This window comes from Homarus americanus, unplaced genomic scaffold (genome assembly GCF_018991925.1).
Source record: "Homarus americanus isolate GMGI-L3 unplaced genomic scaffold, GMGI_Hamer_2.0 scaffold23578, whole genome shotgun sequence".
Lineage (NCBI taxonomy): Eukaryota > Metazoa > Arthropoda > Malacostraca > Decapoda > Nephropidae > Homarus > Homarus americanus.
In genome coordinates, this window is record NW_024733231.1 from 6,152,865 (window position 1) to 6,168,253 (window position 15,389).

Here is a 15,389-nt window from a genome sequence, read left to right on the forward strand (position 1 = left end):
AACCTGCTCGACAAAAACTGGGTTTATCTGAATTGAAGGAGGATGCTAATTAGTGACTACTACAACAAATTCACAATGATGATAGTGTCACCATTATTTTCACTAACAGAAGGATGCCACATAAATCACTGTGAAACTAAACAATCACTTGTGTTATATATCAAATGATACTGTACCATACATATAAAGATAACATTTGCAATCACCCCAAAGAGGAGTTAGGCATGAAGAAATAAATACGAATAAAATAAATAAATAAAATAATATCAACTACAAAACAAAATAAGAAAAATATGAGTAAAATTCTAATGATAAAAAGGTGTACTGAAGACCCAATACTGAATAAGTATCTCATAAGGCTGAATAAACACAATTTTCTATTATATGCTCAGAAGTCCTACTGTGATATATTCTACTTATGAAAAATTTGGATGTAGCTGAAAAATACTGAATGAATCAACATATATAATACAGACATCTTACACTTAACTGTATCATTATAATATTGATAGGAATATTCAGTTAAGTTCAAGACATAACCATTGAAATATAATACAAATCTTAGGAGACCACTTGTGAGTTCTTGAGATTTAGAAATGGATATTGTACCAGCAACCAACAACTGCCTTCCATCCAGAGCAAAAATTAGTTTACTTTATTCATTCTGACTAGTTTATCCCTGCGACCTTACAAGTATGAAATGGGGTGACTCATTCATTTAATATATGTATATAATGCATGCATGAACTATGTACACCCGCCTCAACCTTATGGGAAAACTTGTTACTCAAATTATGCATATCAGAGCCCTTCACCCCCCTCTCCTATAGATAAATGGCTATACTTTACAGGATGCTGAAAAATGTTATTATGAACAATAAAAATCATAATTAATTACCATACAAGTTTAGATAATTATTTTACTGATACTTCAAGTCCTCATTAATGCATTGTATCATCACATGCACAACATAACTTTATATAATTATTTAATCATCTGGTCAAATGAAGACTTACTAATACTGCAAATAATAAAATTAATAATAAATTAATAAAATAATATCATGCTCAATAAGATGAATACAGAGGAAATGTTACATCGATATAAACGTTCATAAACAAAAGAGAGATGTCAACTTGCAAGAAGTTTAAATACAGTAGTGCATAAAAGGGATTAATTAAACTTATAGACTCATGCTTCACTACTCCACTGCCATAATAAGACCTTCATGATACCTATAATACCTGCAACAGCTCTGAAAATGGTCCCTTGAATAATTAAAAAAAACAGAAAATATGCATACAAAAATATAATACCTGTATTAAATAACTAGTACATAAAACTTGAAAGAAAAATAAAGATTAAAAATAGATATAAAGTGAGATATAAAAAATCCAATAAAGATTCAGAATAAAAAATAAGACTCTTGAGGGATAATGAAACTGGCTCCTGTAGGACGTTCAATTCATATCTCCTACAACACTGTATTCAACCTCTCAGTGTAAGCTATACTGAAAAAGAACCACAGTAGAAAACATATACTGTTCTTTCACAACACTTGAAGCCTTGAAACATCTGACCAAACTCAAGCAATCACAGATATACTAAACATTCAGACAATTCACTAACTTAACAAGGCTCACAAAGAGGCGAGTTTGGTACACATCATATCAATATTCCTACAAAACACCAAAAGAGGCATTTTGTAAGACTAACTGGTTTAATTTGATTCATTTGGGGCAGTTAGGTCTCACACTGATTCTCAAAATTCACAAGAGAAATGCTCAAGAAATTTCTATGTACAGTCGGGGACAAAAGTTCACTCCCCGCAGTGAAACTGAGTAACGGGAATGAGTGTCCGAACTGACTTACCCTGACTGTTTCATCTCATTTGGGATCAATGCTGCTTCATTTTGGGCGGGAGCAAACTTTTGAATCCGACTTTACATTATAACACATTTGGTTTTTTCCTAAATTTTTCAGTTACACGGAATGGTAAAGATTGCAGCCACAAGTCAAAGAGGACAAACCTAAAGCTACACATTATTAGCTATAAATATACTGTACCCTGTGGAAAAGCCCTGAGAAATTAAGACACAAAACCTTATTCCAAATATTCTCAGCACAGAATATCACTTTTCCTCGTAAGTTATGGTAAATATAGATAGACATCGTTCATTCACTCTTCTACGTTGTTCTGCCATCCACTAACTGACATAATATAAGGCAGGAGGTATAGCACTTAACCCCATACAACTATTGCAATAATTTACATGTATATTCTCTCAGTCATTAAACTACATATATACACACACACTGCAAATAATAATCTTAAAAACTACATAATAAACATTGAGAAACAGTAAACAATAATATTTTGTAAACATAAACTGAATGATACTTTGCTACAAATAAACACACTTTGTAGTTACGTATATAAAATTATTTACTGTTTACAAAATTGATGCAGGTTTACATTATTCTGTACTTGGGAAGAATGAAGTTGTGTCAGAGAAGGACAGGGTCAAAAAGTTCTCTCAGTCTATCAGTCAGGGCGGGTGTTCATAGAGTCGGCTGATGCAACTTAAAAGAATGGGAAGTTAATACAGTACTCGAATGCTTTGATCAGTAGTAAAAGGATGATATTCAGTATTTATACATATCAATCAAGCTGACACTCTATCTATCTATCAAAAAACTTGTAAAGAAAACCTAACATTCCAATGAGATGTTTGTTCAGTAACACAGAAAGTTTCACATCTGAATTGAAATAAGACAATCTCAAACAACAACAATCTTATAATCAAAATTGTCTTCATTTCTCTTGAACTGTGACGGACATGTTCTCAATCTGTGACTGAAGGCTGAAACAAACACATGAACAGCCATTTCATTATACAAAAAGAATCTTAAACATACAGAGATTATCCAGGTAATATATTCTTCCTCCTATGAAGTATTACAGGTCAGAGTAAGATGTGCAAGAGTGACAACATTTTACATCAGATTAAGGAATACAGAGATTAAATACATTCAAAATAGATTAAAAAAGATATATTAAATTCAGATAATTTTACATCAGATAAACGTACACAGGACGACTCTAACATACTTTTAGAATAGATTAAATTTTGCTGTTAAATCAAATAAAAACATAAAATTTGATCTTATATTTTTCATGTGACCTCAAGTGTCTTCATGACCTGTAAGATCCATCAGCAAATTTTTAATCTATTATTGGGGAACTGAACTGATCTGTATAGCCATAATCAGATCCAACCCTAGGAAGGTACCGCATGGAAATATAAAACGCTCATTCCTTCACCTAGAATACATGATCCAGTTATTTACAGATCCTTCTTGTTCACTTACTAGCATTTATATTTTTACTACTATCCTGAAAATACAAAACAATCGTATGGAGCTTTAAATTATATACACACAGGAGGTTATTTTTCCCTACAAAAACAAGAGTTAGTTATGGATATTCCTGTTCTGTCTGTTTCTGTAGTTTTTTCCCCTAGTTCCTGTAACCAATGAGAGGAATAAAGGATAGATCTCTGGGTTTACAGCATGGTAGCTATTTTTGGGGTAGGTTCATAGTGTGGACGATGGTTATAAAGCTTTTGTTCTTTGGTCTAGTCTATGGAGCTACTTCAAACAGGGATCCAATCAACCTGGTTTACAATGACAACACTCTAATGTCACGCTGGTTGGATGGCTTTACAAGTATACAGAGGAACTGACAGTAACTATACTAGCTGTAAAGATGATGTGAAAGACGCCCTTCAACTGTCTTTTAAAGAATCTTATGTTAGTCTGTGAAAGATTTCCTCACAGGTCTCGATGTCGTGCCTACAACTAGATCTAACAAGTTTCAAAAACCTGATTAAAAGTAGGGGATATAATAAAAAATTACTGAACAGACAATAAAAATTTTAAAATTATATATTTGTACCCATTTATCTACACAATAAATATCTTCTTACAAACCAGCAAATGTTTACTGCAAAAAAGTTAAGAATACCGACTAGGGGAAACTGATCCCTAATGCATGGTGATACATTCTCATTAATAAGAGATACCCATCCCACCATGAGGAGTCAGCAGGAGGTATCAATTCTGTGTCTGGTCACTGGAGGGTTAGTTGATGTGAGTGGATCTGCTGGTGTGTCCTCACTACCCTATTTACCAAAACAATTTCCAATAAATCCTGTTTGTCTCACTGAATTACATCAAGGAACTCAATACATAAGGAATAAATCATGAAAGATACAATACTTACTGGTGCATAAATAAATACTTACAAAATAAATACTGTAGTTATATCACAGACCATCAAAATACAGAAACAGAAGATGTGTAATCCTCGCCTGGCACTGTATCTGCCACCATGAGACGTACAGCACTGCTACAATAATCTACATTAAAACTAAAAACACCATTACCTTACATCCTGACTCAAATGTTTACAGAACTGAGGATAAACACTTACCTGAGAAAACAGTTTCTTTCCCTCTAATCTACACGACTCCAATATGTATAACTGTGGGGTGAAAAATTAAAAACAAACCATTAAAACATAACCCAAGATTCATAGTGTTAAGGAATGATTTACTAACTGCTTAGAAAAAGTCATCAAGATCTTGTTATAATTTTGGTGTATAATACATTAATTGCTATATTCATAATGCCCTTCTATAATAAGCTTTTACACTGGGTAGAAATAGCTTGTCCAGTAAAGTACAAATATGTTTAGTCTGTCACATTTGGTTAATAAATGCGATAATTACATAACACTTTATGCAATTAATAGGTTTATATGCACTGTACTACACATACAAGAAAGAGCACATCATGATACATACTTTAGCAGAGAAATAAGGCTCTGAGAAGATTATTTCCAAGAGAATTGTGCCACCCAGAACATTCTTCAGTAGATAGGTGGGTTCTTTAGTGACCTGCTCACTGAAACGGACTTCCTTCACACGGAACCCTCTGTTGTCTGGCTCTCGGCTAATGCTGCGTCTAGATATCAAGGACATGCTTAATTTTTGCCTTGACAATAATACTTATTTGAATTAAGTAATGGATAGAATAATGGTCACCTACATATGGGTTATTATGGCGAAATTACTGTTACTTATTGTTGTATTAATGAGGTTGGAGGGGCACACTTGGCTCAGGAACAGGGGGTTGGGAGCACTTAGTCCACCACACAACTGCCCTGTATCCCAGAAACAAATCACTTACTACATTTTTCTTATTTTATAGTTTTATATTACAGTTGTACCCCGCTTAACGCGGTTTCACTTAACGCGATTTCTCATATACGCGGTGCCTCGCCAGAACCGAACTTTCACTTAACGCGGTTCATCTACTCATGTACGCGGGAAGCGGCGAGGGCACGATGCGCACAAGGTCGCCCAGTCATCAAAACATTACCGAGTTCTTCACCCGCCACCCACCACAGCCGGCCCAAGTCAGTGATAGTGATAATTATAGTGAGGATATGGACTTATATGGACTTTGAGGGGTTTGACAAAGAGGCCCTGCAAGCCTCTGTGGTGGATAGTGATACAATTGATACAAGTGATACAGGTGAGGGCCAATAATCTGCCCTCTGCCTCGGAACCAACCCCCATCCCCGTGTGCCCAGCCATCTTTTCTACTAATGTAAGTGTTAAAAAACCTAATATTATTGATATTTCTCTTAATTATTAATTGTGTGTGCATACCATCATAAAGTTAAGATAATATTTTTACTACAACATAGTTGTGTGTCGTCAAAAAGTGGAGTTTGGGGGTCGGGCCAGTCTCTATTGGAATTAATCCCATATGTTCTGTTGTTCACTTAACGCGGTTTTCACTTAACGTGGTACCCTGTGGGTTCAATTGACCGCGTTAAGCGGGTTACAACTGTATATTTTCTTTATTTCTAAGTCAAATTAGAGCATCTCTTATGTTTTTTATGTTAAGAAACACTGCAGCAGCCGGCGCTCAACTACAAAATATGAATGTTTGACCACAATATTAAAAAAAGAGGCAGTAATAGAGGTGCAGTACCCAAGAATTATCACAGCTCCATTGTACAACATAATACAACAAGTCATGAAGTAAATACAGTCCAGGTAAAATGGTCATCAACCTACCCTCGTTGTTGAGGTGCCTGTGTGACGTTAAGTGATAGAAAACCTAGACTTTGCAAATACTGGATGTACTCCTTCAGGTAGCTGGAACAGAGTGCATCGTGCCACTTCTCGTCCCCGCCAGTGACGTGCCGCCGACGCTGGCTAGGACTCGGCACACTAGGCTTGAACGACAGCGAGCGCCGCAAGTCAGTGGGACCGCTACAACTGAGGCCTATTATAGAGCTGCCAGAGTCATGACGGGATCTCTGTGGAAAAAATTCTTGCTATATAACTTTCATTTCAAACTTTGTTACAGTTTGAACTAATTTTGTCTAAATTGATAATCTCATATATTAAGGAATGTTTTATCTGTTAATTTTATGTAAATCTTTGTTTAATAAATCCTGAATAAAATTTTTTTAATGGGGAGAAATTGTTGGTGATCATTAGGTTGTCATACAGGTTGGTTAATTACTCAGTCATTTATGTTCTCTCATATAGGGTTAAACAACTGAAGCTGGTCAAATGTTACTGGTGTCTATCATTCATGTGGTGTTGTATGACTTAACTAATATAAAACTACACATACAAACATTCCCCATGACACATTATTCGGGTACTTTCCAGTAATTTTCTTAGTAACAATATAACTCACAGGTTCAGGAGTCTTTAAGCCAAATAATGTGGTCTTGTCTATAGGTGGCTGAGTGTCTGCCAGGCTGTGGTCTCTGGCAGCAGATACCTGCCACCTCCACCTGTCGGAATGACGATGTTCTAATTAAAATAAACCCCAAAACCACAAGGTACACAAAACTACACTCTGAGAAAGCGACACATTCAAAATAATCCACAAGTAAACGGTGTGATTCTGAACACTGGGGTACAGTTCATGAGAATATGCAACAATATTTTCTAATTGATTTTTACAACAAAATTTATAACTTTAGATCAATGGTAAGTTCAACCAAATGTATATAAGGTATAAATTCAGTATTAACTATACATAACTCACCGAGGTAGGAAGAGAAGAGGTGTGTAGCAGAAGTGGGCTATACGAGCATTCTGTTTATACAAAGCCAAAATCTTATCATTGAAGGCTGGGCTAGAGTGGCCGTGCGTCTGAACCACAGTCTTTAGCAGTACTTTCCGCTGAGCTTCTGGGGAAAATGACAGGATCTTAGCCCCTTGAAGATGATTATGCACTAATCACTGTCTCAGAATAAACCACAATCAAACCTCCCCATACCGGGTTTCTCTCTCCAAATAGTTCGTTAAATGGGGGTTTTATATATACTGGACCCTCGATATAACAGACATTCATCTCTATACAGTTTTATATTTGAGGATTTCACATCTAAAAGACCCACAATTTAATGGAATTTTCTCTTCATATAGTCGGTTATATTGAAATTTCACCGTACAGAAGAATAGATGGAAAAGTCAAAGATAATAACTTCACTTTTTATAACCCAATAGATGTACTACATTTACAGTAATTTATCATCACAAACAACCAAAGGAAATAGAGTACAGTACTGTATATTACAAAATACCTTTCTGCACGATGAGGCGCTTAATTTCCGTCATCTGGCTTCCATGTCGCAGCTCCAAGTCCTTCAAATTCCCATACTGTGAATTTTTTAGTGATCTTGGAGGTCTGTTGTCCCTGTAGATCTCAGTTAGGCTTGGCGCTGGCACCATTCCCTGCAGGTAAAATAAATGTCACTCTATATGTCTGATTTTTATTTAATCTAACAAACTTTACAAAAAAATCTTATACCATCAATAATATATAACCTAACCTAACCTAACCTAATCCCCAGGGAGTGTTAGGGAGTTTAATCATCATGTTATATAAACTAGGGGTGCCTAATCTTCATGTGGTCCTTCAACACCAATAAACTTGACCTTTGACCCTGTGAGCCCAAGAGAAGAACATGCATATCCTCGAATGGAAACAATAATGGGTGGTAGGGATGGTAGGGATAAAGAGGGATAAAGAAGAGCCACCATACCTGTACCCTCCTGGTGCCTCGGTCTGTGATGGTGTGAACCGGTGCCTGAAGCTTTATCAAGCCGTCCACATAGGCCGGGCTGCTGATGTACGGGTTCTTTGCCTTGAATAAAATAAATAAATAAATAAAAATAGTCAATAAATACACCAGTAAATAAACAAATATAAACAAAAGCATAGACATATAAATTAAGACATGATTAACCTCAATACCCCTGTTCTTGATACTCAATACCCCTGTTCTTGATACTCAATACCCCTGTTCTTGATACTCAATACCCCTGTTCTTGATACTCAATACCCCTGTTCTTGATACTCAATACCCCTGTTCTTGATACCCATTATTGACAAAACCCTGATATACCCGTCACTTTGTACAACCAGACCCCAATCAAACCAACAAAATCACTTCCATCTTGTGGAAGGCGACTGAAGAGAAATACACGCAATGACACACCTCTTCCTTCTTATCCGAACTCTTCCTGACAAACGGCTGATTGTGGAACAGCCCCATCTTCTGCAGGACAATGGTGGAGAGGAGACGATTGCGGGCAGTAGACCAGTGGCTGAGATGTGTCATGGTCGAGTGTAGATTATCACATTGTTCTTTAGTCCAGTTGTATGTGTAGATGACGAGCTGTGGACACCAAAAATATATAATGTCTAGCTCCAAGCAAACTGGTTAAATTATATACCAAATAATAATGAACACTAACCTGACCTGACATTAACCTAACCTAACCTACTTATATTTGTCTAGATATACTTAAGAATTTCCAGATACCCAAAAAACAAAAAGATTCCCTATCAAAGTGGGATTATAATGAATGTAAATTGGTGAATATTCAACATATCCATACAAGTCATAGATTTCAGCATGCAATATTATTCTCTTCAGTCTTCCAATACAACAAGTAACATATGAAATACATCTAATGGACACGAGAGAGAATCATCGTCATATAAACTGAAACATGAGAACTGTGGTGTGGGTCATGTTGTGTTCACCTCCACACAACCACAGAAGCAACACCCACACATTATGTACTGTACCATCAAGAGAACACCTTCATTAAACAAATGATTGATTGATTGGCTGATTGATAGTGGTAATTACATCCTTGGCGACGCAACAGCTTAGGTCGTATGTTTCTGAATCAAATCAAACACAAGAATTACAATATGGTAAAGACTTCCGTACCTCTAATCCACATAGTGTAGCCAAGAGGAGCTTCTGGCGAGGGATGAACAACACGTCTGAGGTATCATAAGTCCAGAGTGGTCCAACAGCATTCGACATGCTGGTGGGCGTTGAAGGAACAGTCACGGGGGAGGATATGCTAACGGCCGAGGAGGTCATGCCGCTGATGGTGGGTGCCGATGAGGTAGGTCCGGTTGTTGGCACTGTGTTTGGGGTATTTAATGCACTCATGGTGGTATTACTCTCCAGTCTGGGGTACGTGGCTTCCCCACCACTCACACATCGGCCTCTTGGTGACACGACTAAAGGATGGTATCGCTGACTGTTCTTGCTAGCTGTAAAAATAAAAAATAGACTAAGGTGTGTGCGTGTGAGTAGATTTTTAAGCAGCTATGTAAACATGTGTGTGTATTAATCAGTAGCATTCAAATGAATAAATAGAGAATATCAGAAATATGATGAAAGATACACACTAGACACATGAAATAATAACCTGTATCCACCATAAACAAAAGAGCATATATGTTAAACTATATTACCGAATATGTTGAGATAGAGTGTAATATATTTTAACAATAAAAAATACATAAAGTGAATGATAGATAACGTACATGTGATCATATTTATGTAGTAATCATTGAAATTTTCTTCAAAGAGTGTGGCCCACCATTGCTGGTTGTTGCGACCAATGATGATGAAGTTGCTGTCAACATATCCTCCTTTAGGGTCACACCTAAGCACCTGTGGAACCTGCCATAAACAACACTGTCAAGAATTAATGAATATACAACAGGTAACTCTTTTAATCCAAGAAGGTTTTTTTCATAGAACAATAATAAACTTGAGAGATGAGAAAATATCAATCCCAGTCTGAAATCTTATAATAGTGAGAAATATGTAGAAACTGATGAGTCATGTAGCCATTTTTTTTCAAACACTAGCATAATATATATACTGTAGTATGGATAATTGGAGTTACATTCATTTTGTGCTCTAACAAGACCTTGCTGCCACATAACAGGGTAATTATATCCATCTAAAAGTTTATCCACGTTGCTTCATACATTAATCATTGAGTGTGTACAAAACAGTAGAAATATTCACCAGACCCAAGTTGTTTATGTTTGGCAGAATTAAGTTGTTTAGTCTATACTTAGTACAGTACCCACATGCATCCTTGATTTTTAGATTGTGAACAATATCATTCTGATGTTCAAACCTTCTCTCAGTTCTTCCAATTTATAAACTTTATCTCTGACTATCTACAGCTGCCATATGTAATGTGACTAACACAGGGCCTCATCCATACTCAACCAACCTTGCTTGACTCCACCAACTTGTAGACAGATGATTCACCTTCACTAACGGTCTCTTCAAATATCTTTGTTGAGGTGTCACTAGAATGATGTGACACCCACTTTTGTAGTTCACTTATAAAGATAGGCACTGCATGTCTGCAGAGATAATGCATATCAGCTTATTCACACAAATATAAAGTATCTGTTTTCATCTCTGAAAAAATAAATTAATTTATATATTTAAAGCATGCTTGTGAATGTAAGATTTATATATAAAGTATACCCTGTACAATTAGTTACACATCAGGTGTTTGATGATGATAAATGAGAGTTGGTGTATGGAAGACCTCACAATAGACAGAAGAATAAAATAAAGTACGGTGAAATAGATAAGAGATGGCACAAAATTGTGAAGATACATCACTGTTAATATGTTTATCACAATCAGCTTAGACCACCATGCTGTACACACCAGGATCTAAAACTAACTAAATAAATGGAAACTGACATCAACAAACCCCATACCTGGTAGTGATATGAACAGTGTGTTTTTTAACGGCGTGTTCTCCTCCTTTTTCTCCGAGTTCCCTGCGTACTGCGTGCTCACCCCTCTCGTCCAGCTCCGAGGCGTACTCCAGCCACTCCAGCATTAACCCGTGGAAGATGGGATGAAGAGTATGGCATGTGTTCTCCTGGTATTCCCACGGTTGACTCTGTAGGGGCAGCAGATGTTGGTGCATGGTGTTGAGGGGAAGATGTTTTGTGTGTGCTTGTGAGAAGAAATTTAGCCTAACCCACTGAGTTTCTCCTTCAGTGTGTTTATCTGCTGGTAATCACATTGGTGTATATATGGTTAACATAAAATGCTGGGAAATAGACTGTAAGATGATCTGTCAACAAACTGAGCAGAAATTTAAGCACACTTTACTAAAAACGATTGTCATTCTTTACACCCCAAAAATGAATTGTAATTTATCTCTCTAATTGGCCTTGAGAGTGGTGTGATTTACTCCCTATCATAGAGAGAGTAGCATCATGTAGAAGCTATGGTGTACAGTAGTCAACAGCAGCAGTCAGTGATACACGATGACTCACCTCGTGTGATGAGAGATGACCATCTTCACCGAGTAGTTTGCTGCGCTCCATCCCGAGGTCAACCGAGTGACGTACTTTCAATGGGGAGTGACCCACGTTGGTGGGGACGCCATCACTCTGTCCACAGATATTTGGTACAACTGAATAACCTTATTAAGAAAAACTGGACTGTTCTGTGATATTATAAAAAAGTCAACATAATTCAAGAAACTCCATTTTTATTTGAATCTTAAATGATCATAAGATTTTTCAGTCAAAACCCTGAAGAAAAAGTAGCTTCAGTTTCAAAGTACAGTAATTATATACAGTGGAGTCCTGCTAATGTGCAAGTCATTTTAGTTTTATATTGTACTGTATTTTCTTTATTTTTAAGTCACTTTAGAGGACTGATATGATATTTATATCATATTTTCTTTATTTTTAAGTCAAATTAGAGAAGCTCATCTGTAAATATGAATATTTGACCAATTAATTTAAAACGTGACAGTAATAGAGCTACCCACGAATTAGTATTTTGTTAATTATTGAAATTCTAGTATATTACTCTACACTGTATTACTCATTAGAATAAGAATTTGTTCTGCAGGCTAATAATCCCTACAACCACACAACTGTAGCTAAATAATTACTGTACCTTAACTTTCAATGTACTGTACAGTATATAGTACTGTATATATCCTCTTTATTCATAGAAAACATTCATTCCCTTCACCATCTAACCCCAGCCAGTCATTTTTGGTATAACACAGAAAATGTGCAAAAACCACTACTGTACACTTACTATTGAAGTGTGGAAATTTACTTAAATTTATCTGATAATTACAAAATGTTGTCCAAGACAGTGTTGAAGTGAGAAAGAGGAAAATGACAAGAATAAGAAAGTGAGTACTGTACTGTACTGATACTTGAATGTATAACTTTACACTGAATAAAGTGCATAACCCGTAATAACAGAAGCTGAACCTGTGATTCTTCACTGAACAAAGATCAGATCCTGGAGTAATGGAACTTGAACCAACAACTCTGCTCTGCACAACATAAGTCTGTCTACCAAGTGACTTATACTGTACCAGGTAATCTGTCCCTGCTGCAACACAGTGTTGGACACTACATACAAATAATATGATAGATGATGAATTTACCAGATCCTGAGGAACCTGAAATCTTAATATACAAGAATAATTACACTGAATGTATGAGTACTGGTATATTAACTACTCTAGTTGTACAGTATTAACTTTGTTAACAGCCAAAAGCATTTTTCTTAAAGCTTTAGAGGTTGAAACTGAAGCAGCTTAAAATAGATGGAAAAATTTTAGCTCAAGCACAAAAGAAATACAAAAAACATACTACAAACTTAGATATATATAGTTTACCCCAGTTGTGTTGTCCCAGGGAGACTGTAAGGATGCCCTGCGACCTCGTAACTTCAGGTCAGGCACAGAGTTAGACATGAGGCGCAGTCTTGCCTACAGACAAGCAAACCAGGTTACCTTACACTACATAACTGGTGTTCGCTGCAACACCACCAATATCAGAACGGCTTCAAATATACAGCACACATTAATTCTACCAAAATACACAAAGCATTGCAAGCTGTTATATGTCAGTTATATTGTGTTAAACACTATATACTCTGAAATAACTCGACTAAAATACAGGAATAGTCTTAAGTAAGGGAGATGGTACGTCAAAACTATTAGAGTACTGTACGGGTATATATTTACATACACTTATACATGCACAGTAGCACATAAATATATGCACAGAAATGACTACTTACAGACCAAAACACACACACAGCTGTATCAACATTTACTCTATAATTATTAAAATACTCTGGCAAATACAATTAAACTTTATACACAAGTGTTCATCACTAGTCAGTGTTACAAATAAGAAACTGGTCAAGCTTTGATGTTCACTTTCACAGAGAGGTCAAAGAGCTTAAGGACTTAGTTTTGCCATGTCCACTCCACAATACCCCAGATTCACAAGACAGTTTGATGATATTTTAAACAGATGGAAGTAATAACAAGGCCCATACAGTACATCAAAGGTCTAAGTTTAGTTAAATCAATCAGGATAATTTAAGGACACTTCATATGTAAGGATATGATCACTAAACAATGTGTCATGAATTTAAGGTACCCAATAAATGTTCAAGGTCAAGGCTAGAGCAACTGTGTCCTATGGATATATTCACCCAATCACCACCATTTCACTTCCTTTTAACTCCCTCCATTACTGTGCTATGAAGCCTCACATCAACACTATATATAGGTTTAAGTTTGTGTTATTAAGGATTTATATTTGTGTTCAGCAAGTACAGTACATATCATCCACATTTATTGATATTAATTGTGTTGTTATTACCAGTTAAATGAGTACTGAAGACCTGGTTTATATGGATTAGTGGCAAGTTGAGTGAAAAAGTGAAAGTGGGTCCTATAGGCATTGTACACTTAGCCTTCGGTAGACAAGGAGGCAACCTGGCCAGTACTGCATTCACTTCCCTCAGTTGTAACCTTAGATACCCACTTACAGCCTCACGGAACGGTCGGCCACCACTGTATCCGCTCGACCGCCACATTCACCAAGTTGACTAAGTATATTTAAAATAATGTAACTTAGAAATTCCTCATAAATCATCCCTCACAGTGTAGGTAATGTCACTCATTATTTCCCCACGTTCTGAGACTCAGTTTTATCAAATAATCTTGGCATTTTCTGTTATTCAAACTAATCCTCAAGCTTAGTGAAAGACCACTTATTCTAAATAAAATCCACTTGTTTTTCACCACTTGTGTATGGGTTCCTCTTTCTACTGAATAAAATCGTCTGGCATTAGCCAAATAAAATATTAAAAGTGACATCCCCATGATGAAGGGGTTAATGTCATAAATTTATCACTTATTCTTTAAGGTTCCAAACTATAGACAGTTATTATTCAGTCTTTCTTGCCTTTCCCACTACATGACATGGTGGCCAGAACCATAGACAAACATAACTCTCTCTTCATCATCCTCCATTCACTATTAGTGCTGTAATGTCCCTATATATCACTCAGTGTCATATTCACTTATCATTCACATACTCTGCTGCTTCCTGCCAGTATCTTCAAAAACTACAAAAGTCATATAACAGCTGAATGTGTTTATAATACCAAATAATATTTAACTTTCACATGTACAGTTGCAAACAAAAGTACTGTCACTTCTTCTGCTGCTTTACAAACCCAGAGATTCAGACTCATGAGTCCGAAGCATTTATGGAGAGAATAATATATTAGTCTACTGCTTTGGGTTCACGAGTCTGAATCTCTGGGTTTGTGAAGCAGCAAAAGAGGCGATAGAACTTTTGCTCGCGACAGTACAATCGTATGTACAATATTCTGATTAACATAAATCATTCTGATATTGGTTATTCTTGCAAAAAGCCAATGTTATTCTCACATTTTCACTAACTCTTGGCTCGTTCGTTCTGTAAACAGTCCACTCACTGTGACATCCAGAGTAAATTTATACATTACACGTATTCCATCACCATCTGCCTTATGCAATTGTTTCTAAATTGGAATTAATGAGAACATGAGCGAATACAAAATGACCAACGACAAAAAAAGAACAGATATATATATATTTTTTTC

At 36.2% G+C, this 15,389-nt stretch overlaps 1 protein-coding gene across 14 annotated transcripts in view; it reads right to left on the minus strand.

The window, feature by feature from the left end:
- LOC121869632 (KICSTOR complex protein SZT2-like) overlaps positions 1-15,389 on the minus strand; it is a 90,074-nt gene that overhangs the window by 13,356 nt on the left and 61,329 nt on the right. For 11 of the 14 annotated variants that reach the window (XM_042371125.1, XM_042371122.1, XM_042371132.1 and 8 more), the window contains 14 exons: positions 13,117-13,209; positions 11,741-11,857; positions 11,171-11,358; positions 10,666-10,801; positions 9,959-10,097; positions 9,348-9,682; positions 8,604-8,783; positions 8,148-8,249; positions 7,686-7,836; positions 7,145-7,289; positions 6,788-6,887; positions 6,154-6,398; positions 4,870-5,029; positions 4,497-4,547 (listed from right to left, as the gene is read on the minus strand). In XM_042371125.1, the coding sequence (XP_042227059.1) occupies positions 4,497-4,547; positions 4,870-5,029; positions 6,154-6,398; positions 6,788-6,887; positions 7,145-7,289; positions 7,686-7,836; positions 8,148-8,249; positions 8,604-8,783; positions 9,348-9,682; positions 9,959-10,097; positions 10,666-10,801; positions 11,171-11,358; positions 11,741-11,857; positions 13,117-13,209 (2,142 nt within the window). The remainder of the gene's footprint in view (positions 1-4,496; positions 4,548-4,869; positions 5,030-6,153; positions 6,399-6,787; positions 6,888-7,144; positions 7,290-7,685; positions 7,837-8,147; positions 8,250-8,603; positions 8,784-9,347; positions 9,683-9,958; positions 10,098-10,665; positions 10,802-11,170; positions 11,359-11,740; positions 11,858-13,116; positions 13,210-15,389) is intronic. The other 3 variants (XM_042371135.1, XM_042371131.1, XM_042371123.1) reach the window with 2 other exon arrangements.